The sequence below is a fragment of the Numenius arquata genome, chromosome 8, assembly GCF_964106895.1.
Source record: "Numenius arquata chromosome 8, bNumArq3.hap1.1, whole genome shotgun sequence".
Classification (NCBI taxonomy): Eukaryota; Metazoa; Chordata; class Aves; order Charadriiformes; family Scolopacidae; genus Numenius; species Numenius arquata.
The window spans coordinates 49,762,289-49,789,815 of NC_133583.1; the positions used below are offsets into that span (position 1 = coordinate 49,762,289).

The 27,527-nt window shown below is 55.7% G+C and overlaps 2 protein-coding genes across 2 annotated transcripts in view; one reads left to right on the top strand and one right to left on the bottom strand.

Annotated features, from left to right (window-relative positions):
• Nucleotides 1-14,121, top strand: part of SZT2 (SZT2 subunit of KICSTOR complex) — a 61,369-nt gene extending 47,248 nt beyond the window's left edge. The window contains exons 61-72 of the mRNA XM_074152878.1: nucleotides 53-258; nucleotides 384-474; nucleotides 2,144-2,224; nucleotides 5,584-5,658; nucleotides 8,005-8,218; nucleotides 8,492-8,675; nucleotides 8,971-9,093; nucleotides 9,355-9,466; nucleotides 9,551-9,856; nucleotides 10,182-10,298; nucleotides 10,704-10,772; nucleotides 13,364-14,121. Of these exons, the coding sequence (XP_074008979.1) occupies nucleotides 53-258; nucleotides 384-474; nucleotides 2,144-2,224; nucleotides 5,584-5,658; nucleotides 8,005-8,218; nucleotides 8,492-8,675; nucleotides 8,971-9,093; nucleotides 9,355-9,466; nucleotides 9,551-9,856; nucleotides 10,182-10,298; nucleotides 10,704-10,772; nucleotides 13,364-13,507 (1,722 nt within the window). The 3' untranslated portion in view covers nucleotides 13,508-14,121. The remainder of the gene's footprint in view (nucleotides 1-52; nucleotides 259-383; nucleotides 475-2,143; nucleotides 2,225-5,583; nucleotides 5,659-8,004; nucleotides 8,219-8,491; nucleotides 8,676-8,970; nucleotides 9,094-9,354; nucleotides 9,467-9,550; nucleotides 9,857-10,181; nucleotides 10,299-10,703; nucleotides 10,773-13,363) is intronic.
• Nucleotides 14,122-14,678: 557 nt separating this feature from the next.
• Nucleotides 14,679-17,666, bottom strand: HYI (hydroxypyruvate isomerase (putative)). The gene is made up of 8 exons (XM_074152387.1): nucleotides 17,463-17,666; nucleotides 17,267-17,378; nucleotides 16,059-16,173; nucleotides 15,834-15,912; nucleotides 15,595-15,644; nucleotides 15,343-15,412; nucleotides 15,015-15,149; nucleotides 14,679-14,812 (listed from the first exon to the last, which is right to left on the bottom strand). The coding sequence occupies exons 1-8, from the start codon at nucleotides 17,656-17,658 to the stop codon at nucleotides 14,724-14,726; spliced, it is 846 nt and encodes a 281-aa protein (XP_074008488.1). The 5' UTR covers nucleotides 17,659-17,666; the 3' UTR covers nucleotides 14,679-14,723.
• Between the last annotated feature and the right edge of the window lie 9,861 nt (nucleotides 17,667-27,527).

The following is a 27,527-nucleotide window of genomic DNA, read 5'->3' on the forward strand; positions in this document are numbered from 1 at the left end:
CTGCTGGGGCCAGATGCAGGAGGTGTCCTTAGGAAATTCTTTTCTTTTCCAGAAGCGCCACCGCTCAAATGACTCTACAGCTTCAGGGAGGGACCGCAGCCACAGCTGTGACTCAGCGGAAGCGCTGCCCTGCAAGGTGAAAGAGGAGCCCTGGCTGCAGGAGATGTGCAACACCTTCTTGCAGCAATACATCCAGTACCTGCAGAGCATGGGCTTCATTCTGGTCCAGGTGCGGCCACCCTCACCCACCACTCGCAGGTCAGTGGCATTCTGAGAACCCTGTTGTGGGAGAAGGGCTGACGCACTGAGCTATGCCCTGGTTTGACACAACAGGAGACCTTGACTCCCCTGCTCAGAGCTCTCTCTGTTGTCATTTCCAGTAGCACAAGCCGGATCCGAGCTCTGGCAGCAATGGGTGTGGAGGGAAGAGGGTCCTTTTCCTACACAAAGCCAAAAGCAGAGGGGAGTCCAAAGGTGAGTGCATGTCTGTTAGAGGGGTGGAACTGGGATGGAAGGCAGGCTGCAGAGTGGGGCAGTTCTGGTTGGTTTTTCAGTCAGTTTCAGACAGAAAGGATGTGAGAGGGCAGAGAAAGTACCAAAGGAAAAAAAAAAAGTGTCTGTCTAGACCAACACTGTCTTTGGGACCATTGTTGGGTCAGATGAGACCTCCTTGCCCTCCTGTATGTCTTCCTGCAGCCCCTTCTTGGGACTGGGTGGAACCTGGCCAAATATCAAAAGTATGGCAACAACTTGAATGGGGCTCAGAAGAGGAACAGGGTAACCTGGGACCAGGACAGCTGCCTTTTGGGTGTGATTCTGGAGGTTTACCTTGACAGAAGCCTCAGCATCAATTTCTTCACTGAAAGGGTTATCAAGCATTGCAATGGGCTGCCCAGGGAAGTGGTTGAGGCACCATCCCTATATTGAGATATTCAAAAGACAAGTTGACATGGTGCTCGGGAATATGGTTTAGTGTTGGTGGGTTTTGTTTGGTTGGTTGGTTTTTGTTTGTTGTTTTGTTTTTTTTTTAAGATTGGACTACATGATCTTAAAGGTCCCTTCCAACCTAGACAATTCTGTGATTCTGTGATCTATGGTGGTCGGCAATTCTGGGGCAGAAGGATCTTGAGTTAGTGAGATGAATGCTGAAGTTGAAGAGATCAGAGAAGATAAACCCTGAATGGCTCTACTGCGAGAGCAGGCTGAGGGTTTTCATTTCTAAAGAAGTGGCTACTAGGGAGGGACAGGATAGAGCTCTACCATATCACAGCTAACCTGGAAAGGGTTGAATCCTTGCTGTCTTATTCAGTGCAACACCTAGACACCATCAACTAAAAGTATTGGAGCCAGGTTCAAAGCAAAAGGGAGTGTTTCTTTGTAGGTAACAGTGGTCTTTATCAAAAGGTTTTGTGACCACTAAGAGCTTACGTGGGTTTTGTGAACACAAGAGCGTACAAGAGAGAATAGGTAAGTACCTGGAAGAGGAATCCATCTGAGTTGCTGGATAGGCAGAAACCATCTGTGGCTCTTGAAATCATCCAGGGGTGATGGGAGCATATAGTGTTTGCTTACCCTTTCCCAACACTTTTCTGGCACCTACCTTTGGCTGATGTTGGTACAGGATTGTGGGCAGCACAACACCTTGCAGTTAAAATGAGAAGAGAGCAATCACTGGAACAACGCAACAGGGGGCAAGTGAATTTCCTGGCAGCTAAGCTCTGAGTCCAAACTGGATGCCTTTGATAGCTGCCATGTGAGGCAGATGTGATGGTGTGGGGAGTGCACAGTAGGGAGAGGTTTCGTGGGCAGTGTGCTTTTCGTGGGAGCGAGGTTTCGTGGGCAGCATCACCCCTCAGCTTACAGTGTCCTCCAACTCTAGAGATGCCCTGTCCTGAGTAAGCAGGAGGGGAAGGGAGCAGTGTGCCTGGTGTGCTCTCTTGAAGGCTGTTTGTTAGGTTTGTTAGAATTCTTTTCACAGTCAGCTCTGGCATGTCTGTTCTCCTCCCTCCAGTGAAGGTGCTCAGTTAATGAGGTTCCTCTATTTCCACCTCTGCCACGGAGCCTTATGGCAGCCTCGCACTCTGGTGTGCAGGCTGCTCTCCTGTGCCAGAGAGCCTCTCCAGCTTTGTCCTTCTCTTCCCAGAGCACAAGCCCTGCTGTTGCCACCTATCATCTACAGAGAGCTCTTCCGGGTGGGATTGTGCTGATGGAATTGGCCTTCCAGGTAAGAAAGAACAAGAAAAAAAGTACAATCTTTGGGGCTTCAGGGACAGTCTTCAGAGGTGACAAAGTGAATGATGAGGAGGAGTGCAGCAGATGTTGTCCGAAAGCAGGGTCGTTTACCCAGTGTGCAGACGCCAATATACACACAGGGTAGAGGTATTATCTATTTCATTTCTGCAGAGATGGGTGCTAGGTGGCAATACACAAAGCCAGCACATTGGCCTAAAAACTCTAAGGAATATTTATACAGTTCAAAACACAGAAAGGCACACCCTTAATTATGATTATTGGTTGGTACCTTATCTTAGCAATTGCTATTGGTTAGTACAGTTTCTCACTTTCATTTAAAGTTACAAGGTCCTTTAATTGATGTGCTCACACCGTGGGGAGGGAGTCCAATTCAGCCTCCACTTGAGTTGGTGGTGGGGATCTCCCACTGCCACCTTTACCTTTCCCCCAGTTACTGCAAATTTTTGTCAACTCTATGCCTTATCCAGCAGCTGTCCAGTTTTCAGCCGGTTTTGGTGCCTCCTGTTGTGGGATATTCTTTATTATCAGCCTTCTGTTCTTCTTCAAGGGTATATTCATTAGCAAGGCATTTATCATTTATATCAAGTGTCTGATTTCACAGGACCTTTTTATAGCTCTTTATTCTTACCTAGTGAGAGAGTCTACCTTCTAAAATATTTTACCTTTTTCGAAGTATATTCTACCTTCTTAAAGTACCTCATTCCCCCCCTTTGAGACTTCTTTCTATGGTTTTCATGTCTCACTATTTCTTTTCATCACCATTACATAGTTCCCAACAGTAGCCTGTGTAATCAGTTTCTCAGTACAACTAAAAGAAATGCAAATCATAATTAGAGTGATTACAATTATAACTATGCCTTGAAGCAAACTAGCTAACCACCCAGTAAGAAAGAATCCAAAACCTTGTAACATTCAGTTTAAACATTCTCTCCCCTCCATAGAGGCATTAATGTCTCTACTAAATTTTGGCACTTGCTGTATTTTGTCTGCTTGTTGATCCAGTTGTTCAGTCACATTAGACATGTGGATGCAACAGTCTTTCTTCTTCAGGTTTAAGTATCCACACACTCTGTGTTCATGTAGTAGTAACAAATCTAAGGCCAGCCTGTTCTGTAGAGCCCATTTTGAAGTTGCTTGCAACTGAGTACTTAAATCTCGTAATCCAACTTTGGTTGCGTTTGCTAATAATTCCACCTGGCCTGTCAGGTTATTTAACCACATTCGATTTTGAAAGGAAGTAATTTGGGGGCTGAAGATAGCTTCTAAGGCCCATCCTACCTTAGTTGCAATCAATGGATGTCACCAGGGGTCTATTTCCCTTCATTTTAATTTCCCCCATAGTAGGTTATCCAAGGTTCTTTGTCTCCATAAGGGACACAAGGTTAACATACCTAAAGTTGATGCACTTTCCCTTCTAAGGGTAATTGAGTACAAGTAAGTTCCATCACTACTAACCCAGACAGTTTGACCCATGGAAGGCATTGCTTTCTCATTACAATCAATAGGCTCTTTTTGTACTGGTCCAAGTATCATGTATGTAAGTGGTGTAGTTTCTGCAGAGGCACCCCGACTGTAAGGCTCTGGCCACCAGACCCAATCGCTGGATTCCATAATCAGTTGTAGAACAATTAAAGACTCGTACACAATTCCATTTAGCATTTTGGGATTTTCTGCTTCGTTATGCTTAACGATTGAATATTCATGTCCTTAAATTCCTCCAGTCCATTCAATATGCCAGTGAGTATTTGGCATATAACGCCACTCACCTTCTTCTAATTTAGGCCAAATCTGTGGTAAATCCATTCCCCGGGGAAATTGTTGGCAAGGTGCAGAGGACGCAGTCTGTATATTCCAGCATGTATTTTTAAGTGATGCTGATGCACAGGGTCCGGGGCGCTCCCATCCTACATCCCAGCAAATGTTCTCCCTGTAATTCTTGTGCCTACTGCTTCGTCTGTCAATTTGAGTCTCAGGAGTCCAGTCCTGTTACTTACCATGGCCTCAAAAGTCCAATTCAGATCCAACGTTCAGACTTCCCGATCTAAGGGGTTCTCAGCAGATTTTGACAATGGAAGGCAAGCAGTTATACTGCTACTGTTGTGGATTCTCCCTAACGACTGGATGAGTCGTAAAATTAAATTCCATTCACAAGTATTAAATGCTAAACTAAGCAATGTCACACATGTAACTTTCATCTTAATAATGTTAGACTAACAATACTTTCTAATAATGTAAGAATAACAATATAACAGGTAAGAGATATAGTTCATTGAGGGTCTCTGGTTATTCGGAGTTTAAGCTCTCCTGTCCATATAAAGGTCCATTTGTTCTGGTCTTGCTCTGGTGCCTTCTTTACTCTGGTATAATGGATCCAAGAGTCGATCCCATTTACCTTTACTGCAGCATAGGTCTTTAGCAGCACTGTGTAAGGTCCTTTCCACCTTTCTTTCAGCAGTTCATCTTTCCAGGTCCATATGTAGACTGTGTTCCTGAGGTGAAATGGGTGTACTGGAGTGCCCAAGGCAAGTGGGGTCCACTGGTCCAGGTACCCATGCAGGGAGGATAAACTCTGCAAGAAAGAAATCAAATCAAATACTCTTTAATTACAGCCTGTCCCTTTATGTGCATTTGATCTCCCTTTGTAGTTAAATAATTGGTTGGATAAGGTTTCCCATACAGAATCTCAAAGGGACTGGTTTTGCAATCAGTCCAAAATTGGGAATCCATAAGCGACACCATCTGACCATCCCCAGAAACCCTCTTAATTGCTTCTTTGATGTGGGTACAGCAATTCTACAAATTGCCTCTTTTTCTCTCTGTACTTAATTCTTTCTGTCCTTTGGTGATCTCAGACCCCATGTCTTGGACCTTTTCCTTCCCAATCTGAGCTTTCTTCTTAGAAACACGATATCCTGCCATGCCCAGAAAGTTAAGCAAACTGATGGTAGCTTCCAAACATGCCTCATAACTGTTAGCACTAATCAGTAAATCATCTACATATTGTAACGGTGTTACAGGGTCTTCCTTTCTTTCCTACCTCTTCCATCGTACTGCATGGGGTCATCTAGGAATGGTTCTGCAGGGCTCAGAGCAGTAAGAGTTTCCAGGGCAGGAGGTGGGGAGGCTAATAAAAGAGGCAAGGGTTCAGCACCAGGTAGGGTGCTCTGTGCTCAGCCACATGTTGGCTGGGCCAGCTTGGTTCGGGCAGGAGGGGGAGACAAAACATGGAGCAAGTGACAAGTGACTGGTGAGGGTGAAGGAAGGGGACTGTTCTCCTTCCCTGGAGAGGCTCAAGGCCTGTGCTGTGCTCATGTGCTCTCTCTCTTCCAGGGCTATTACTTCTGTGTGAAGCAGTACGCGCTGGAGTGCTCACGGATCCCCATGGGCCAGTCTGTGAACTCCCAGGTAATGGCTTTGCAGGGTCAGGGTCTGCTTCAGGAGAGGCAGCAATCTCTGGGACAGAGGGGGCATTTCAGGTGCAGAAAGTTCTGGAGAGCTCTGCCCCCACCTCTTGGAAAAGCAGAACCGCTCGGAGCTTTTTATAGCCACATGCCCTCCACAGCCTGCTGCTTGAGCAGATCTGGAGTGCGGTGAAAGGCAGCGGGAGGTTTGGCAAGAGGATGACTCTTGCTCTTAGAGAGCAAGACAGAGCAGGCTGGGGATGAATAGGAGCAATTCTGTCAAAGATTACTGCTCCAGGGAAAGTCAGTGCATGGAGAGCTAGAAGCTCTCTGCTTCTCTTAGAGCAGGGATCTGTGAACACGGATGGCTGCCCTTTGCCGGAGATCACTTTCTGCATCATGAGCCCTGGTTCTTGATACCTCTGTACCTTGCTCTACAGCACCATGGGGTTGCCTGCTCCCTTCTCTTTTGGTGTGTCATGGTGTCTCCTGCCTGTCCCCAGGGCACTGGGTGGCTGCTTAGAGGCTGACCAGTCCCAGCCTGGCTGAGGCAGAAGGTGTGCATGACTATGCTGTCCTTTCCACGGTGGCTTTGTAGCAAGGCTGCATCATATATGCCAAGAGTGGCTCTCCTAAGCTTAGAGCCTGCCAGGGCCTTGCCTGAGGGTTTGCTGAGTCTTTCCTGGGAAGCCTGCACTTACACAGGGTTACCAGGCTGCAGCTGGCATTGTAGGGAACATCCAGGCTCCCTCTGAGTGACCTGGGAAAAGGCTTTGCCTGGTTTTGCAGTGGGAGGGGATAGTCCTGGAAGCAGCGGAGGAGAGGCATGGGGCTTGCTACAGGGGCCTGGCCAGCCTTCCCACGTGCTGGGACTAGCCTCCTCCAGGTGGGGCAGTTGGGCTTCTCCGCCCCTTCTCTCCCTCTGTCCTGCCCTGGGTCTGTGCAGGACAGGCTGGATGCAGGAACGGGGCTAGGCAGTGCCTTGTCCCTCTTCCCACTGGCTGTGCGTCTCTCTCCATCAGGGCACTCTTACAGCCAGAGCTCGCAGCAAGAGCTGCATGGGACCCAGCTCCGTCTCTGAGTCTGCGGTACGTCCTCTCCTCCCACTGCCATGCTGGGCACGGCAGGACCAGCCAGTGCAGGGCTGAACCTACCACTCCCTGTGCTTCCACCCTCCCTGCCCCAGTGCCTGGCAGTGGGAGCTGCCTCTTGCCTCCTGTGCCAGTGCCTTCTGTAGCAGTACATGACACAGTGAGCAGCCCAACTTGGGAGGAGGATTGGGTGGGCCCCGGGTGTTGGCATGGGGGCAGCGCCTTGTGTTTCTTGCTCTTTGCCCTGCCTTTCCTGGAGCAGAGCTACAGGCTGCTCTCCAGGCTCTTCCTGTCTGTGCAGGTTGCCCTCTGGCTCATGGCAGCAGCAATGCAGGTGGTGCAGAGAGTGAGGGCAGCCTGTTCTCGTGCCAATGCCTCCTGCCTGCTGGTTTTCTCTGCTTGCCACTTTCTTAAACCAAGGGATTATGGTGTCGGTCAACTGCCCAGAGAAGTCAGAGAGCCAAAAGACATTAAAACTGTGGGCTCCTGGCATGAGGGCAATGCTGAGACCTTCACCAACACTGTCCCCTGGCACAATAGCTGCAGTTGTGGTGTGTGCATGGCCGGGGGGGGTGTGTGTGTGTGTGTGTGAAGGCTGCTGCTGTCCTGGTAAAGGACTGGCATGCTGAGCAGGTGTGATGGCCGTGTGCTGGGGGGATCCTCTCTGGGCACTGCTGGATCTGGCTTCCTAGCAGCCAGCCTGGGTCCCTGTTAGTTATTGAGCACAGGGAATTAGCAGTTCTGTTGTTGCCCGTCTCTGGGTCCAACCACTCCCCACAGGTCCCTGTGCTGCCTCCTGCTCTCAAGGGACATTCAAGGTGTCAGTCTTTGCCTGTAGATCCAGAACTTGCTGGGACTCCAGCCCCAGTGTGTCCTGTACCGACTGAGGGACTAGATAGTGCAGAGCAGCACTCGGCTGAAAGGAGACTGTGTCCTCCTTCACAGCCACGTGGCTTTTAGCTCAAAAGGAGGGATTAACCTCATGCCAAAATGGAGGCAGTGCTGATCAGCACAGGTCCTGTGCTGCTAGATCAGGAGTGGCGTCAAGTGTGGAAGGAGCCACCAAGCTGGATCCCTTGGGCCCAGGCCTGCAGGTCTGCTATTTGCACTGTGCACACAGCTTCTCGGCTGCATCCTGCTCTGTTGTCGGGGCAGGGGTGGCTGCACTGGCTCTGCCATGCCTTGCTGTCAGCAGGGCTTTGCAGGAGGATGTGAGGTGCCTGGTAACATTCCTGCCTTGACTCCCTGTCCTTCCGCAGCTCTCCATGCTCTTCACAGAGGAGTGTGACAAGGTGCGGGACCTCATGCACGTGCATTCGTTCAGCTACGACTTCCACTTGCGTATAGTCCACCAGTATCTGCTGGGTTCTCACATGACCCTCCGCCAGGGCTACCATCTCACCAGCTTCCTGGAGGATTTCATTGCCCACCACACTGACATCCCCAAATTTGGCCGCAACCACGTTTTCCAAGGTGAGTAGCTCAACATGTGACCAGTCTGGGGTTGATCACAGCCCATAACTTGGCAAAAGTTTCCCAAGTACTTTACAGATAAACTTGACCCTGTGAGTATCCAGGGAGATGACAGGAAAGGTGACATGAGGGGCCCAGCTCCAGAGGAAGTCCTTGCTGCCCTGTTGTGGGAGGCGGGTTGCTCTAGAGCTCTGTCCCCGATAGTAGTTTGTAGGACACCAGGTAAGAGGCACTGAGCAGCTCCTCTGACAGAACTGTGTCCTCCTCCACTAGGCATGCTGGCCTTGCCCACCAACATGATCACTGCACACCAGCTGTACAACTACATTGCTGACCATGCCAACACCTACCACATGAAACCCCTACGCATGGCCCGGCCGGCCACAGGCAGTGACAACAAGAAGGGGACACCAGGCACAGAGCAGAATGAATATGCACTGGTCTCTATTTGGAACAGGTGAGTGCATCTGCTGCAAGTTCCTGGAGCTGCCAGAGATTGGTGCGCACCCCCTCATCCTGGGGACACTTCCTCAAGGTGCCAGCAAAGCTGACTACAGGCAGCACTTCTGCCCAGCTTTTCTGAGATGGCCATCAGGGGTGCTGTGCGTGTATACACATGCATTTGACATTTCCCAGCACTTCTGAGGAGTCCTGCTGTGTTAAATTCCCTGTGTCCAATAGTTCTGTTGTGACCAAGAGCTCTTGGGGAACAAAATGAGGTCCCCTTCATACTGATGTGCTTTTGTTCCCAGCTCGGGCTCCTACAAAGACTCTGAAGGCCTGCGTCATCATGATGACTTTGATGTGTCCCTCCTGGTGTGTCACAGTGCAGCACCATTTGAGGAGCAAAGTGAGGCAGAGAGACGCATGCTTCGGTGAGCACTGGGGGCCCAGAGACATGACACCAAAGCTTCCTGGCTGGGCAGGAGGGCTCTGGGAGGGACTGGCTCTGTCTGGGACATCACAAGCAGATTTGATGCTGTCTGGGGAAGATCCTTGCAGGGAACTGGGCAGTGTGGTGTCTGTCCTTGTCTGGGCAGAGAAGCACCCTTACTGGCAGGGACAGAGGTTCATTTGCAGCCCAGCTGAGAAGGCACCAACCCTTCCCCAGGTGACAAGTGTCTCCTTGCTCTCAGCTTGCGTTTCTACGTCATCATGACTAGCCAGCGGGAGCTCTTTCCCCGGCTCACAGCCGATATGCGACGCTTCAAGAAGCTGCCGCGCTTGCAAAGGGAAGTGCTGGAGCCTGTGGTGGGCCGGGCGGCGTGGGAGGCAGCGGAGCCAGAGACCAGCCTGGGGCAGCAGCAGCCAGCAGAGCGGGAGCTGTGGCAGGACGTGGAGGACAGCAGCGAGTTCTACGCAGGGGGCACACAAGTCAAACTGGGGCCAGGGCTCTTCTACACCTCACCGCTCTTCCCCTTGCTGGCCTCCGAGGTGGCCTCAGCACAGAAGCAGCTCAGCAGCATGGTGCAGCTGGCCAAGTGCCACTGTCGCAGGGACAACCTCTGGAAGCGCCTCTTCCTTCTGGAGCCTCTGGCTTCTGACAAGTTGAAGCTGGGCAAGCTCTCACTGGTAGAGCTGGAGGAGCTGCTCGATGCCGTGCATGGGAAATCCATCGCTGATGTCGACCCCCAGCTGGTGAGCAGCAGGGATGGAGTCATGGCGCCCAGCAGCTGCTGTTCTGTGCTGGGGATGGAGTGGGGTGCCGGGTGAAGGGCCTGCAGGGCACATCTCTTCCTGTTTGGTGGGAAGATAAAAGGCAGAAACATAGCTCCTAGCTGGCAGGGTAAGGGGGAAGCTGCATGGACCTCTCTGTAGAGAGTGAATAGCCCTAGGTCAGCATGCCTCATTGGGCTATGAGGGATGCATCTGATTGGGGGTCTGAAGGCTGCTGTAGTAGCATTACGGCTGCTGGTGCCATGGCTAGAGGGAGGCTAAAATCGGCCCTTTTCCATGCCTGCAGGGATGCTTCCTCACCATGACAGTCTCCTGGTACCAAAGCCTCATCAAAGTGCTGTTGAGCCGCTTTCCCCAGAGCTGTCGGCACTTTCACAACACTGAAACTGGCACCCAGTATCTGGTAAGACAGCCTGTCACCCACCTGCAGCCTCTCTCCCCTGTCCGGGCCCCTGCCTGCTGTTGCTTCTCACAGTGTGAGCCTGACACATGCTGTCAGGACAACGTGGGTGCCATCATAATGTTGCTCTCCACTCTGCTACTGTGCAGCGTGAGGTGTGTGCTCCTGTGGTACAGCGCTGTCTGTTTGCCACCAGACGGGCAGGACACTCCACACGCAGAGCCTCATGCCATGTATATCCACATGGTTTGGCAGTGTCACCTGTGAGCCAGGCAGACTTGCATCTTCATGGCTTTATCATGCCACTCATCCTGCACATCAGCACATCCCTGGGTGGGTGGTGTTTGTATCCCTGTCCTGGGGTTTGTGCTCTCTCCTCTGCAATGTGTGCTGTGACTCTCTTGACAGGTTGTGCTCAACCAGAAGTTCACGGATTGCTTCGTTCTTGTGTTTCTCGATTCCCATTCAGGAAAGACGGTAAGAGTCTTGGGAACATAAGAGTAGCTCTATTGGCTCAGGCCGGGAGTCTGTCTAGATTCATCCAGCAGTTGCCAAGGGCAGGTCCCCATGGAGAGAATGAGAGCAGGACAAAAAAACTTGTTAACATCTTTCCCAGCTACTGTCCCAACATCTGACAAGCTGTGGCCCAGGCCTGTCCTGAGCTAGAGATGGCCCCCTGCAGCTTTAGTTCCTTGGGTTAATTTGTGGCATGCATGATTTCCCTGGCTTGCTGCTCCATGATGCAGTTACAATGTAAGTGAAGAGCTGCCTTCCTTGGCTTGTTTTTGAACCTCCTTCTGCTCCTTTCATGTGATGCCCCTTTGTTCTTGTATTGGAAAAAAAAAGAGTGAGCAGTTGATCCCCTTTTCCTTCACAGGGTTGCTTTTGGATCATGTTCTCAGCTGTCTCTCTATCCAGGCTAGAGTCCTTCTGCATTCAGTTCAAAGCCAGCACACACTGGGTCTTGCTGGGAGGAGTCACCAGTGCTGTGGGCTGTTCTTACCTGGGCAGACGATGAGGGTCCCAGCAAACCTGCATGGGCCTTGGCCTTCATTGGACTTGAGAGCAAAACTACTCTGCTCTCAGCTGTGCTCCCAGCCAGAGTGCAGGATGGGTCACAGGGAATGTGGCTCCATGTGAGAGCAGGGGATCTACAGGATGCTTCAGTCCACAGTGAGGCTTTTGCAGAGACCGCAGCATAAGTAACCCCTTCATAAATAAATCACGCTCCATCTAAAAGCAGGTAGGGGAGACAGAAGAGGTGGTGCTTGCTGGAAGGCTGCTCAGTGCCTTCTGCTACCTGATGGTGAAGCGCCCTTCCCATTTTGTGCTGGAGCTTTTGTCGTGGCCAGTTCTATCCTCTTCATGCCAATGGTAGCTCAGAGCTGAAACCACTCTTCGCTCTGCGGGTACTAGCTTCCTCCCGGGTCCCCTAGATGCACCTCTACCCCTGAAGGTGGAATTTTTGCTAACTCTGTGTTGCTGTTTTGAGCAAACTGAGCTCTTTAGGCTGCCTTCCCTTGTCCAATGGCTTCATTGTCATTCAGAGCCCTTCAGGGTTCAGGTCAGCCTTTGTAAATACAAGTGTCCGGGACTGCACCCAGTATGCCTGAGGAGTCTCAGCAGAGCCTTCTGTGTTTGCACTAAGCTTTTCTGTACCTGCCTACTGCTTCTGGTACAGCCTAGGGTGGTATTTGCCTTTTCATGTTCACATCTTGCTGGTCATAGTGTCACCTTGTGGTCATTGATATGATATACCCAGACCCTCCATCACTTCTCCCAATGACTCCCTTCTTATAACAGAAATCTTTCATGTTCCTAACATTGTATTTTGTGCTTAGCATTCATCCCATTCCTGTGGCCTATCAAAAGGCCAGGGTGTTTGGTTTTGTGGGTTTGTTTTGGGTTTTTTTGCATTATCCCAATCCTCTTTTGTATTAGTGCCTCAAATTTTATCAGCATGCTCCTCATCTTTGTGCCAGGCTCATTAAAGTAGTAGGCAACGTGAGTCCCAAAACCTGTCCTGGAGGAGCTCCATTTGTTACCTCTCTCCAGCCTGATACTTCCCCTTTCAGCACTACCATCTTCACCTTACAATTTTTGCATTAATTCCTATCTTTTCAGCTTACCTAAATTTCCCATGTGGCACTACATCAAATCCTTCATGAAGCTCAGATAAGATATTCCATGATTCCTTTGTCTAGAAATATTACCTTATTGAAGAGAACTCTAGTGTTAGCACATCACTTTGGTAACACTGAGCTACAATTTCCTCCTGGTTCATTCTCTCCAAGCCTGCTCTAAAGCCTTGCACGCTGCTGGACTTAGGCTCACAAATCACTTTCTCTTCCTTCTTAAATGATGGTGATGCATTTGCTGTTTTTCCCGGTACACAGCTCTTCTCATGACTTGACAAGTTTGTTAGGGGATCCTGGCTACTAGATGTGCTGCATTTCAGCTCTGGAGAACATCCAGTCCCCATGTCTTGCTTCCATGACGCTGATCTCGGTGCACTGAGTCGCTTACGTTTTTCTTCTGCTTCAGTTCCTGCAGCCTTCTCTTCTGAGCCCTGTTCTCTGCTCCCCTCTGCCCTTGCCCTGGCTCGTCAGTACAGTCAGTAATGAGAATGGAGCAGCCAGCATTTATTTTTAGGATTGCAGTTATTATGTTTAATCTCCTCCCCTTCCCCATTTGTTGCACTCCTACTCTTTGCCTTAGAAGAAGAAATTTCCCTCTAATTTCCCTGGAAGCCCCTATTGCTGTGGAGGCAGTAGGATCCCCTCCTCTCCTGAGGCTGCTGCTGGGGTGGGTTGGTGTAACTCAAGATGCATGGGGGCTGAGACAGAGTGAGTAGGCAAGTCCTTGCACCTACTTCCCACCAGGAAAATTGGGAGGAGGCTCAGACATGCTCTGTCACAGAAGGAGACACTAGCCTAGTGCTGTTGGCATTTTGGGACTTCTCCCGGTATCTGCCTGACACCCCAAAAAAAGTGCCTATGTGCCTGGGCTAGGGAAGGCACAGTGCTTGTCTGAACTCTGTCCCCTGACCTGCTCCTCCTTCTCAGCAGAGCCTGACTGTGGTTTTCCGGGAGCCCTTCCCAGTGCAGCCCCAGAACAGCGAGAGCCCTCTGCCACAGCTTGTGTCCACATACCACCACCTGGAGTCAGTTATCAACACTGCCTGCTTCAACCTCTGGACAGGCCTGCTCTAGCACTGGCACCCGCGTCCTGGAGCAACACGTGTATGGGACCTCTCGGCATGGCTGTGCTATGGATGATGATGAGGAAGAACAGGCCTCCGGAGGGGACCTGTGCTCCGGCCCCACAGGCAGCACCACTAGAGGCACGCATGGATTTTGAGCTGAGGAGCCTGGGGATATGTGCCTCCGTCGCTTGCTGGCTGGCTGGTGTGGCCCTCAGTGCACTGTTTTTGGTGGATTTGATACCAAATTACCTTGAACCGAACCGCAAGGGCAGGAGCTTGGTTGCTGTGGCTTGGCTGAAGCAGAGCGACTCTCAGGGACATGGCTTTGGCATCTGCAGGTGAGTCCTGCCTCCTGTGAAGGCACGGAGGAGCACACACAGCACATCTTCTGCACAGGGCAGCACCACACAGTGCTCTGGCTTTAGGCGAAAAGACTCCTGCACTTCAGGGCTCTGGACAGTGAGGCTGCCCACTTCTGGCTCTTTGCTTTTGGTGGGAGACCACCAAATGGGACAGGAAGGGTGAACTGGACCAGAGGAAGGTTTTATGGAGATGTACATTAAAGCCATTGATGTATCTGTGAAATAAACTGACCCAGATCCCTCCTTGTGTGCCATAGACTAGGATGTGGAAAGCCTCCTGTAGGGGGTGTGGAGGCAGCCCTGGCTGTGGGGCTGGCAGGGTTTGCACCAGTGTCTCATACTGGCTCTAGAGCAGGAGCAGCAGGGCAGGCAGCCCCCAGTGTCTGTGGGCAGGCAGCCCCCAGCCCTTACCTTGATTTGTGCAGCCTGTGAGGGGGCTGCTTGCTTCACTTTCCGCACCTGCTGCGGGCCTCAAGAACTGCAGGACTTGGAAGCCCAGAGCCCTCTTCACACAACTCCAGTCACCAGCTGGAGCTTGGACAGGGAACACTTGGGCCCTTTCCGAGGAGTGAATGCTCCTCTCAGCAGGAAGAACTAGAAAACTCTCCCTGGACATCCCTGCAGGGGTGAAGGTGCTCCTTTGTACTTCAAGTCACCTGCAGTGGTGCCTAAGCCATCCCCAAATATGTCATGCTGCAGATGATGAGGGTCCAACTACCTGGCCTGGCCCAGCAGTCCCTGGGACAGGGCAATAGGACATAGATGCTCCTAACTTTGCCCTAAGTCATAAAGCAGACAGACATGCTCCTCTGTTAAGCCATTGCTTTGACATTTGACATTTATTCCAGTGTTTTCCTTGTTTTACTCTGCTGCCTTGCTGGTCCCGCTGTGCTGCAGGCCTCGGCTCTCCCAGTACGAGCGCAGCCAACCCAGACCTTCCAGAGTGTCTCCTACAGTGAAAGACAAGGTCTTCTGCTGGCATCCCCAGGCAAGCTGGAGCAGCTGCTGTTCTGGGCAGGGCTTTCATCCCCAGGTAGGGACCCTGATGCCCACTGCCTGCCACCCCGCAGGACATGCCTGCCTCTGCACAGTCCCGAACCAACTGTCTGTGCCGGGGGGCTCAGACCACCCACAGCCAGGGGGCCCACTCACCTTTTGGAGCATACTCGCACCCCACGTAGCCAGTGTAGCCAAGGGACTCCAGGAGCTCAAAGATGTAGGGGAAGTTCAGCTCCCCAGGGCTGTCAGGCTCGTGCCGCCCTGGCACCTGTGCGATCTGGATATGACCTAGGGAGGGAACAGGACATGCTCTGCCCAAGGTGGCCCTGCCTGCAGCCTTCTCTAGGCATGGGACAAGGTGACCCAAGAGCAGCGCTACACCCTCCGTGAGCCACAGCAGAGCGTGGAGCAGTAGGGCCCCATCTCAAAGGCACTCCTGCCCCGTGGCCACGAAGGAGCTGGTTTGGGTGCAGGGTGTTACCAATGAGTGGGAAGTATGTCTCCAGGTTGCGTGACAAATTCCCATCCATGATCTGGCAGTGAAAGAGGTCCTGTGGGAGACAGAGGAGCTCAGCAGCGAGCTGTCAATGATGGCTGTGCTACAGTCCCTGTCCCTTCCCACATCCCCAGGAGAGGATAACAAGCCCACAGCCACTGGGCTCTACTCCCCTGTGGGCCTGTGCAAGGTTCCCTGGTGGAGGGTGGACCCTGGAGATCTTCAATGCTGACTCACCAGCTGCAGCTTCAGATTGGGCCGTCCCACCTTCTCCAGGATGGCAGCAGCTAAGGGTGCAAAGAAATGAGAGACCATCACCCCCAGGCTGGAAGCTTCCTGGTGAAGCCCTGAGACCCCACTTCATCAATTGTGCTCCTTCAGCATCTCCCTGCAGCTGAGTCAACCTCCTCCTTTTCAGACTTCAGGGATCCTTCTCCTCCCTTGAAGGAGACTCTGGGGAGAGATGTCTGGCTTACCTTGGTGTGGGGTGTTCAGAAAGTAGCGAGGGTCAGTGATGCGGTTGTTAATAGGCTCCACCAGTCCAATCATGTCTTCCTGTAACACAGTAATGTCACCCTGCAGAGCATCCTGTCACCTCTGCAGCAGGGAGCGCTCTTTCCCCCTGCCAGGCTGGTGGGGGATTCTCCATCCTCGGTACCCTAACAGCTGGACCCATGGAGCAGGACCTGTTCCCCACTTACCTGGGCCAGGAGGTCAGCAGCATATTTGAGATTCTCAATGAAGGTGGTTTCCATGTCACCTGCCACTGCTGCCCGGTCTGCGCCCAGGGGAACCCGCCCAGCTACCAGGTGGATCCTACAAACGCAGACAGATCAGCCACAGGCAGCAGCTCCAGTCTCCAAGCAGCTGGTCGGATCTAATAGTACACTTTCCCCTACCAGTGGAAAATGGGGCCAGGCTGGGGGAGCAGACGCGGAAGAGAGTAAGAGGAGCCATCTCCCATGCAGGAGAAATGACAGGTGTCAGCAAGCAGCAGGGACACAACCTCAGTACCCTGAGGGGCATCTTTGAACCTTTTGCCTGACAAATTGCAGACCTTGACTCTTCCCTCTCGTGCCAGCTGCCTTCAGCTGGAGCTTTATTGGAGTCTCGCTCCTTGGGCTGCCATGAGGCCAGCAAGATGGGCAGTGGGTGTGCTGCCTCTGCCAAGGGCAGCCTCGTCCCACCAGTTGCTGGCTTAGAGCAGGGAGGGGACAGTGGCCAGTGCTGGTCTATGCCAGGCTGCATGCAGAGCTCAAGGGCCAGGTGAGAGCAAAGCTCTTCAGTGAGCATTTAGGGAAGGCTTATGTTGGAAACATAAACCTCTTTAATCTGCCCATTACCAGAGAGCGCCAATGGGTCTGGGCAACCCCTGGCCTGCCCGGCCCGTGCCCTCCGCAGGGCTCTGGACCGCATTTCCAAGGGAAAGTGTGGTGCAAAGTAAATGCAGTAAAAGGGCCACGTTGGCTTTCTGAAGGCGGCTGTGCCAGGCTAATGGCATCTCTTGCAGTGTCTCTGCTGCAGTGATCAGCGTGGCCTTCAATAACGCAACTTTTGTGGTGTCCTGGGGGAAACGACTGGTGTAACGGGAGGAAAAAGGGAGGATCATCCCAGTGACCGTTGTGTGGAGGTGCGGACAAGAGCCACCACGGGGAAGGGCAGGGTCGGTCAAGTGCTCGCCAGCTTTGGGTCAGCTCCCAGCGACCACGTTACAGCCGGGGCTCCGCACACCGGGGTCCGCAATGAACTATCTCCTGCCCGATGCCACCGAGCGTGGAGAGACCCGGCGGGGCAAAGGGCAAGCCCCGCTGGGATGAAGAGCTGGAGCAGGAAGGTTCCGGAGGAGCGACTTTCTGCGGCCGGGGGGATCCGAGGCGCCGCAGAAGTGGGGGTCCCGCCTCGCACCTACCTGGGGCAGCCCACCGCCCTGGCGTACTGCACCGCCGCGGCCAGGCCCTGCCGGAAGGCAGCCTGGCGACCGGGCACGGCCGCCAGCCCCATCTCGCCCGCCTGCTGGTCCCCTAGGAGAGAGCGGCGGGGCGGTCAGCGGCGCCGGGGCACCCCCGCGCCCCCCCGCCCACCCAGCCCAGGGCAGGCGGCGGTACCGGGAGGGGTATTGAGGAGGACGATCCGCACCCCCGCCCGTTCCGCTGCGGCCCGCAGCGCCTGGGCCGGACAATCCGCCGGCCAGGCCGCCTCCACTGCCCTGAACCCAGCGGCCCCCGCCGCCTCCAGCCGCGCCGGCAGCGCCGGGAGCTGCGGGAAGAGCCAGGAGAGGTTGGCGGAGAAGCGGAGCGACATGGCGGGCCGCAGGGAGGGGCGGGGCGTCGGGGGCGGGGCCAAGAGGAGTAGGGGCGGGGTCAATGGGGTAGGGGCGGGGATATGCCGAGTAGGGGCGGGGCTATGATGATTAGGGGCGGGGTCTCGGCGACCCCTGCCCGCCAGCCAGGTTGCGGCGTCCCGGGTGGGCAGCGGCGGGTCCCGGCAGGACCGACCCACCCGTGGGGCCGCCGGGAGGGGCCGCAGTGTGTCCCGCGGCCTGGGCGGTGCGGATGCAGCAGCTCACGGCTCCCACGCCCGTAGCGCTCTGCCCTGCGTGCGTGCGGCAGGGTGATGGCTCCAGCCCGCATCCGCAGCCACGCCGGTGCGTGGGGCCTCGGGGCCCCTGTGGGTCAGTGGCCCCACGCCGCACTGGAGCCGCCAGAGCTGGCCCCATGCTGCCTGTGACACAGGTGGGGTTCCTGTCTTTGTCACAGGGGCGTGCTGGGGGCGGCTGTCGCGGGGGGCAGCTGCGTCCTCCCTGGGAAAGGTGTTTTTGCCAGGTGTTGGCCTGACATACACAAAGTGCTGTGTTAATTGGTTTCCTGGGGAGCTTGTCTCTAACAGTGTCTCATTATGCAAAAAACGCTTTCTCTTTTGTCCCACACTCTGCATATTTTACCATAAAATGTTCCTCTCCACTTCTCCAGCATGCGGGAGCCCGACCTCTGTGGTGCCTGTGACCAGCCCCGCATCCCCAGTTCCTGTCCCCTGTGCCCTCCAGGCACACACAGCTCACGGGTTGCAGGGGGGGGGGGGGTGTCCAGTCCAGCCTGTGGCCCCCAGGGGCTGTACCGCGGCTGGCAGAGGCTGCACTATGAGTCGTGGATGTTTCTGGGGGTTGTCACCCACCTGCCCCCGCCTGGGGAGCCCTGCGTGTTCCGTCTCCTCCATGACCATGGCAGAAGCCCTCCGCAGCCCCATGGCCCGCTGCAAGCCCCAGCAGCTCCCAGCAGTTTGGGAGGGCCCAGCAGCAGCGCTGCCTCAGCGGAGGCCAGCCACAGCGAGGGGATTTTGGTGGGAGGTCAGGGCAGCGCCAGCAAAGGGAAAAGCAGTGGTGAAGCTATCCATTAAAGAGTCTCAACTCAATTAAGGCTATTGATTAATCAATTAGAAGAAGCTTGGCTCAACTTCTCAGTAATAATCCAAACTGTCCCCAGTGATGGACAGCTGTGCGGGGGGGTGGTGTCCCCATCCCCAGCACACGCATTCCCACTGCACAAGTTCCCAGCAACCCAGTGCATGTCCCCAGCACTCATGTCCCCGGCATATGTGTCCCCAGCACACAGACTGCTCCCTGCCCACAGCCGCTGTGCTGGGGGAGTGTCCTTCTGCATCCTTACTCCGCGGTGTGCTGGGGTTGTTCTTCCCCTTCCATCAAACCCAGGAGGTGCCGGAGTGCGTCGGGCTCAGCACTGCTGGGCAGGTGGGTGGCAGAGCCTCATGGGCATGGGGACCCCCAGAACAAGGGGTGGAACCTGCCTGGCCCAGGGGTGCAGCCTCAGCAGGCCCTTGTGCCATGAGGCTGGAAAGGTGCCCGCCGTGGCCATGCATTCCCACATTCCACATTCCCAGATGGAAGCCAGGCACCGGGATGGGGCAAAGCCTGGGAGGCGGTGGGTGGGAGGAGAAGCCTTTTTCTGGGGGAGCAGGGGCAGCAAATAAATCCAGCATGTGGGAGACCTGAGCAGCAAGACGGGAATCCGGTGAGCCTCGCAGCAAACCTGCCCTGCCGACGGCAAGCGAAGCTGCTGGGCTCCACGCTGAAGCATTAATGGCGTCTTTATATCTCTGGTAATATATCGCATTGATCTTCTCTTGTTATAACTGCAGTTCCTGCATTACAGGCCCATGTTTTGTCACTTCACCTTGACAGGGCGCAGTGGATTTACTCCCCGCCGAGCCACTGGAGCCATGTGCCACGCTGGCACCGGGGCCTGCCCCTGGCACCCACTGTTTGGGGGGGCTGGCGCGAGCGTGGGGTCAGACCGGCCCCGGTGCCTCCCCAGGGAGGTGGACGGGCGCCCAGCAGGGCGCTGGCGCAGGAGGGCAGCTGGGTACTGAGCATCCCTGCTGCCACACGGGAGTTTTATTGGCCCAAAGAAAATGCAGCTGCTGCACATTTTATTAGCGAGCTGACATTTCCGTGCAGACCCAGCTCTGGCCTCTATGATGGCTGGGGGGGGGGGCAGCGGGTGACCCGCACATGCTGGCCTTGGGTTGTCCCACAGTGCCAGCAGCGGCAGCTGAGCCAGCCCTCTAGATCCCACTGCAGTGGGGAGCACCAGTCCTCCCAGTACCCCATAAATCCCCCAGCTCATTGTACCGCGGGGAAGGTTTTGTCTGTCTCCCTCTTTATGAAACGCATTTTAATTTAAATTGACATTTCTGTATTTTAACTACCTGTCCCTGGGCACCCAGGGGGCTCGGCTGGGACCCTGGGGGCCAGGAGGGCTGAGGTGCTGCATGCTGGGGCAGCTGGGTGGCACCATCCCATTAGGGCTTGTCACTCCTGACCCTCCTGGGCACCCTAAGACCTCTCCCTCTCCCCCTGCGACTGCGAGGTGATCTGGGGCTGGGAGATGGCCTTCCTCCCTTGTCTTTCTTCTTTGCTGTAAAGCGTCCCAGCATCCCTTCCTCCCTTGTCTTTCTTCTTTGCTGTAAAGCACCCCAATATTTTGCAACCATGTTTGGTTTTCAGAAGTAAATTCTAGCCTTTTTATGTGTGAAAAAGGCTGGGGAAAATCATCCGCGTGTGACCCAGCATCTCATGAAGGCAGCTGCAAGAGCTTTGCTTGTATTAAACCTCATGATTTTTCACCAAAGACGGTCATCCCCAAACCCATCTCCTCTGGGTGCAAAGCCACCAAGAGATGAAAAACCCCTCCAGCAGGAACCAGCATCAACCCTCACCAGTGTCCCTGAAGCCAGTGTGTCCCCGTGATGGGGAACCTCCCCTGTCACCCCCAGCCCTTGCCAGGACGTCCCTCCCAGCTCCCTGCTCATCCAGCTGTATTGGGACAGACTTTGCCAAACAATGTGACCTGGCCAGCTGCACGTGTATCCCCAGCTCTCCTCCCTGCCCAAAATGCCACCCAAATTTCTTGGACCTCCCTGTTTCCACGGCTCTGGGCACTTCTGCAGGTCTGGCTCAGAGAGCTTGCACCCAAGGGACGCACCAGCTCTGGTGCCTGCTGGGGACTCCTTGGTGGGATCCAGCACTCTGCCAGGTCCTTCTCCACTCACCATGGTCCATACATACTGTGCAGAGATAATTTGTTAATTACGGTCTTTCTGCTGCTGAGCTGGTTGCTTTACCACCGTTGAAGTGTGCTGTGCCCTTCACAGCCACCTTTGCTGCTAACCCTGGTTCCCCCTCCTGAAAAGAAGGACCTGCCTGGGTTGCAAATGGCTAATGGTGGGGTGCAGCAGGGCTGTGCTGTAGCCAGGGCTTATGCTGGTCCTGGTGGGAGCCTCCTTCTCCTCTTCTACTTCTTCCTCCTACTGCTCCTCTCCCTCCATCCTCTCCATCCCCTCCATCCCTCATCCCCTCCATCCCTCCTGTCCCAGGCACCAGGCAGCATGTGGGAGATGCAGGGAAAGATGCCAGGCCCTCCCAAAGCTGTGACGAAGATTTCTGCGGGATGCTTTAACGAGCACATTGACCCTCTCAGGCCTCCCTTTCTTACTGTCTCCAAAACCACTCAGGTAAAAGCAAATCCATACATCATATTATGGGAAACAAATGCCCAACCTTTGCCAGTTAATGGCTATTCTTCATCAGGGAGGATCGAACCATGTAGGAATGTGATATAAATCCCAGCGGAGCCAAGAGGAGGAGGCAAGGACCGAGCACCCCCACATCCCCGCGGCTCCTGGTGTGGGTGGGCTCTCCATCCACTGGCTGGGATTTTCTCGCTATTTCAAGGTTTCACAGGAAATTAATGAGGAGGCCAAATTCTCCTCCAGCCCTTGGAGGAGGCCGGGGCGGGCGGTGCCTGGACCCGCTGAGCTGGCAGATGTTGTTTAACATTCCCAGCAGTAATTAATAGATGGCTTCATCACTCTTGTATGATTCAAGCATGTCGTCCCGCTTCTCTCCAAATACGGAGCAGAAATATTTGTTAAATGTGGCTGGCGTTTTTGTGTGATCATTAGCGCTCGAGCAGCTCCAGTGGCTGCAGGATTTATTGCCTTGCCAGGATTTCTTTTGGCCTCACGATGCCGTCGCCATCCCTCCCTCTGCTGCCGGCCTCTCCTGGCGAGAGGCTCCCTTTATCACTTTCCCTCTGATTTATGTCCTGCCGGTTGCAACCTCTCCTTTACACTATGGTTATGGATTTCCCCCTTTCCCATTCATTACGCTACGGCAGGATGGGCTTCAGCCAAACCATCCCCTGACCAGGGGCACCTGGTGCAATTCAGCCTGGCAGAGCTCCATGGGGACCACTCCGACTGCCTGGTGCCCATGGTGGGATGCAGGGGAAGGGTCCCCCCAGGACACTTCAGCCCACAGTGTCCGGGTGGGCTGGCAAGGCCACCCCGAGCAGTGATGTGTGTGGGGACACAGCCTGGGCTGTGCTGGGCACTGTCACAGCAAGTGGTGGCTCAGGGAGCAGGGGCAGACCTGGCTTGTGGGAGGTGGTAGCCCATCAGCCAGCACCGCTGGTGCCCTGGGGAATCACTGGAGAGACAAATTAAGAGGAGCTTCCCAGCTCATCCTCGCTCACAAACAAAAGCAAGCAGAGTCCCCCCGGAGTGCCCCGCTCATGGCGTGGCACAGCACAGCGTCAGCCGCAGCTCCCAGAGCAGGGACGTGGTGGGGACACAGGGAACGGGCACTCAGGAGGGTCCTGACAACCACACTGATGGGGAGAGTGAGGCCCAGGGTGGGAAGGGGGTGCTGCCACTATCGCCTGCCTGGCTGAGCGCTGGGACTGCTGAGGTGCCCGAGGTGTGGGCTCAGCCCAGCGCTGACTAGGGGAGCAGGGGCCCGTGCAGCCTGGCCCCCCCGGGGCACAGCCTGGCCCCGACTCCCGTTCCCTCCCGCAGCCCCGCAGGGCTCAGGGACCATCCCCGGCTCTGCTGGCCCCAGCACTCTCCATCCCCGTGCCCCATGCCATGGGGTGCAGGAGCCAGCCCGCAAGGCACCCCTCCTCAGCGCGGCCCTCTGCAGCCCGGTCACCATGTTAAGCCATCTCTTAATTAATCAGGCTGATTGTAATGTGTTTTTAGGGCATTAAAATTCAATTGTGGAATTCTCCGCTGGCTGGGCTCGCAATGAATACAGAAGTTTGCCTAATTAGAGCTGACATGCAGCCGGCGGGAGAACCAGACAAACGGCCCCGCCAGGGCTGCCCGCCTCATGCCCTCTTGCCCGGCCCCCAGCATCCCCATCCCTGCTGCCGTGGGGACACGGTAGGGACCAGCACCTGCCATGGGCACCCGGACCCTGCTGTGGACACAGGGAGGGCAGCACTCCTGGCCGCAGTGTCCCTGGGGACATCCTCAGCCATGCGCCTGTGCCAATCCCCTGGCCAGGCACCAGCCAAGAGCAGCAGAGATGTTTCCTTATCGGCAGCATCAGGTCTTCGCTGTCATTACCATGGCAATTATCATCTCATTTGGAGTCTTTAGCTGCCATAATCTGTCTCTTGCACTGATTTATTCCGCAGGCCTCTTCCCCAGCAGTGCAGGAGGGAAAGAGCCATCAATAAGGAGGCAACAAGCTTCATCTCCCAAAGAAGCCTCTCCCGAGCCAGAGCAGAGGTGCCCCGTGGCCAGAGCATCCTTCCAGCGCAGGTGGGTCTGTCCGCACAGCAGCATGTGGCCAGGACCAAACCAAAACCCATTGCCTCCTGGCACCATTTTGGAGCTGGTTCCCCCAAACCTGACGCGTGTACCTCCTGTGACTCCGCCAGCCACCAAGAGCTTCATTGAAAGTTTTCTCACCTGCGTTTGCTGACTGCCAACTTGCACTCACTGCTCCCAGCTTTCCCAGAGCTCTCGCCTCCCAGTTTTTTTCCCAAAGCCCTCACCTCCTCTTTCACCTTCCCTTGCAACTGGGACGTCTGGGGCTTTTCCAGACAGCAGTTTGGTGGCAGTCCAGGTGAGTGTGTTGGCTGCTGGGCAGACTTCCCCAGGCGATATGAGGTGCCCTGGAGGAAAGGCAGAGTGATGGGATGGGGACAATGGGACAGTGCCAGGTGACTGTCAGACCCGAGTGGGCTCATGTCATGGCTGGAGCTGCCCTGGAGCTGCTGCCTGTGGTCACAGCAGCTTCCCGGGCCGGGGCATCACTCCTGCCTGGCTCTGGCACATGAGAGGCTGTGGCCGTGCCAGTAAAGCCCTGCTCCCACCTGCCTGCTCCTCAGCCCACCCCACCATCCCTGCCAGGAGGGAGCTGTGCCAGGCCAGGCACAGGGCAGGCTGGGGCTGTGCTGTGGGGCGCGGAGCTGGCACAGCCCTTGGGAAGGGCCCAGTGGTGACAGAGGTGATGCAGCAGCGGGAGGACACCTGCTCACATCAGCTGATGCCTGCTGCCCAGCCCTCCCCAGGCATCCCTGCCTTTACCATCAAGCCAGGACAGGAGGGAGGGTCCCCTGGTTACCTTGAGCAGCCAGCCCACCTTCTCCCATACTCAGGGGGACCCCAGGCAAACAGCAGGATGCCATCCTGCAGTGTCTGCAGGAGGGACCCTCTGTGCACCCAGTGGCCCTGCTGACACCCTGAGCAAGACAAACCCAGCACTGCAGCAGCTCTGGTGCCTATCCTTGCCCCCACCCACATTGTAGTGGGATGCCTGGGGCAGGTGTGAGGTCAACAGGGCAAGGGGAAGCCATCGGGTCTGGGCACGGGCTGGAAGCCACCGACCGAGCCCCCATGCCACTGGTGAGCCCATCTGCAGGACACAGGAGAGCAGAGCAGGCAGGGTGGCAGTGATGCCACCAGTCCTCGCAGATCCATCCCAGTCCGGCGGCACCACTCCTGTCCCACCCCTGTACCCGCCAGAGCTCAACCTGCCTAATGGAATCCATTTATATGCAAAATCCCCAGAAAAAGCGGTAATTAATGAAGTCCCTTTCATTACCATTATGCAAATGCAATTAATTTCAGCTGTTATGAATATGCAAATATTACAATTATGATCTAATTGCCAATGTGTGTAGGGGAGCGGGTGGAATATCAAGTCTTAGCCCAGGCCCCAGGAGCTTTGGGGTGCAGAGCCACACTGGGACGGTGCAGGCAGGAGGAGGGAGCCTGGGGCAGGGGGGGATGCCCAGCTGGGGGCACTCTGCCTGCTCCTGCGGGCTCATCAGGAGCGTCTGTGCAGGGCCAGGTGGCAGGGACACATCTCAGCCACCGCCTTCCTGGGCCATGGGTGCTGCATAGGCCTCCCCTTCCCACCTCCTAATGCTCTGGGGCAGGATCCCTGCTGTGCTGCAACCCCCTAAACCCTATGCCAGGCAAGTCTGCACCAGGGCTGGGGCTGAAGGGCTCCTCAAAACCACCATCTGTCCATCTCCAGTCCTGTTCAGCCTTATAAGACGGTCATCCCTGGGCTGCAGGGTGGAGGATGTGGAGGGTTACCAGGCAACTTGGTGCTTCATCCTTGGAGCGCAAGGAGGCAAAAGGCAGTGGGAGGCAGAGGCCTACCCTGACCCCACTCCCTCCCACGGTCCAGGAAATGGTGGCCCCATGCCCACAAGTACTGCCTGTGGAATACCACCGCTGTTAGCAAACCCCAGCTGTGTGTCACTGGCCCCGCTGCAATCTTAGCACGGGCCCACTATCACCCTCCCCGCAAGGGGGTCCTGTCCTCTGAGCCAGCTGAGAGCCCCCAGCCCTTCCCCCGCTGTTTTGGGGGGGGTTCAGCATCCCCCACAGCCAAGGATGCTCTGGGTTCATGGTGGGGCTTGGGGGGGGGGGACAGGCAGCGCAGCCATTTTGACAGGGGACAAGGTCCCGGTGCAGAACGAGCCTGTGGAAGGGGATGTGGAGATATCGTACGTGGGGATATCCTCCGTGGGACCATGGGGGTGCCCTGCGCGGGACCACGGGGATGCTCTGTTTGGGGCTATGGAGATGCTCTGCGTAGGGCCAGGAGGATGCCAGGCGTGGGGCCAGCGCTCCGGCAGGAAGGCGGGCTGCGGGCAGGGGCTGGGCAGTGCAGCCGGCAGCCAGCAGGCTGTGCTCCTGCACCCCACAGCACACGGATGTCACGCAAGGAGAAGGCCAGCGGCAGGGCACGGCCCTCCCCGTGCCGGCTCCGGCTCCGGCGCCGGCGGGGGCAGCGGCCGGCGGGGCTGCCCGGGCTGCCCCGGGAGGAGGATGCTCTCTCTCCCGCACCACTGCGCTCAGCCATCACGCTCCGCCGCGCAGCCCCAGCCGGGCCTGGTGGCCGCCGAGGCTTGCGCACAAGGCAGCGCAGCAGCTGGTCCCAGCTGTGCCCGCAGCTGGCAATAGCACTTTCCCCGGGGACAGAGCAGCCCACGTCCGCCCCAGCGCCTCCCAACCCCGTCCTGCCTTCCCTGCCACGGCGACAGCCCCACCCCAGCTCTCGCAACGGCGCCCCCGGTACCCCCGGAGAGAAAAATGGGGGTCGCTGCCTGGCCCTGGGTGTAGGCTGCCTGTTGGTGGTGCAGGGGTTTTGCTGTGCTGCAGAGGAGGGGTGTGCTGGCAGGCTGGGGAGACCCGCTTGCCTTTGATTCCCTCTGTCCCGACAGCCCCCATCCTGCCGCTCCCAGCCCCCCACTCCCAGCCTTGGGGCTCCTAACCTTACAGTGTGCGGGTAGCCCAGGCTGCCACCCCAGGGTAGGCGTGCAGAGTAGGGGGCTGTAAGGGCACTGTCACTCCCTGGGGACCCTGTTGCCTGCTCCCCACAGTCTCAGCCAGCCCCATTTCCGCAGCCCGGCGAGGCTGATGGCCCTGCTCTGGGGCTGAAGAGGCTTTTCCTCGCCCACCGCCATGACCCTCTTCTCCATGGTGGCAGGGACTGACTGGAATCTATGAATCTGTGCCTCCCTGCCACGTGCCCCTGACGTGGGGATGGAACGGGACACACACACACACACACGCATTGCTCAGGCTAATTTGAGCATCATTTGCTTTGATGGAGGACTTCTTCTCACACTCAGGGAGAAGGAACTGAGCAAGGCAGCGGGCAGCAGGGTGCCAGACAACTTGTATGGGCAGGCAGCCCCCATGCCCACACCTGGCAGTGCAGCCTGGGCAGCCCCAAACCCCCAAGTCCCCTGGCCCCTTCCCGTGGGGCTCAGCTAGAAGGAGGAGAAGAAGGAGGAGGAGGAGGTGGAGAGGCTTCTCAGAACTGCGGCTCGGTTTCCAAGGCAATGAGACATAATGGCTGTTCATCCCAGCAGGGTCATCCCTCTGTGCTGGAGCCCTGGAGGAAGGGGCTGGGGAGAAACCGCAGACCCCGCAGACCTGCTGAGCACCCACAGCCTCAGCCCCACCGGGGCCAGCCCTGCTCTGTGCAGGTCAGAGTCGGCCAGGAACCCCTCAGGGACACAGGGACTTTCACACAAGCTGTTCCCCGTCAGTTGCCATCAATGCCAGTGATGGAGCAGGACGTTCAATTCCCCAGCACAGCTGCCACCGTGTTCTGCAGATGCCGATAGGGTGACAGACCTGGGGCGACCCCCAAGGGTTGCAAACTAAGTGAAACACCAGTGCATGGTGTTTCTCCCCCATCTCTCCAATGGTGTGAGCACCCATGGGTGCTGTCACCACTGTGTCCAGCAGCCCTATAGTGACTCACAGCGTGTGCTGGGAGCTCCAGTCCCCTGGGTATGACAAAGGCACACAGCCCCAGCCCCACTCCCTGTGCCGCC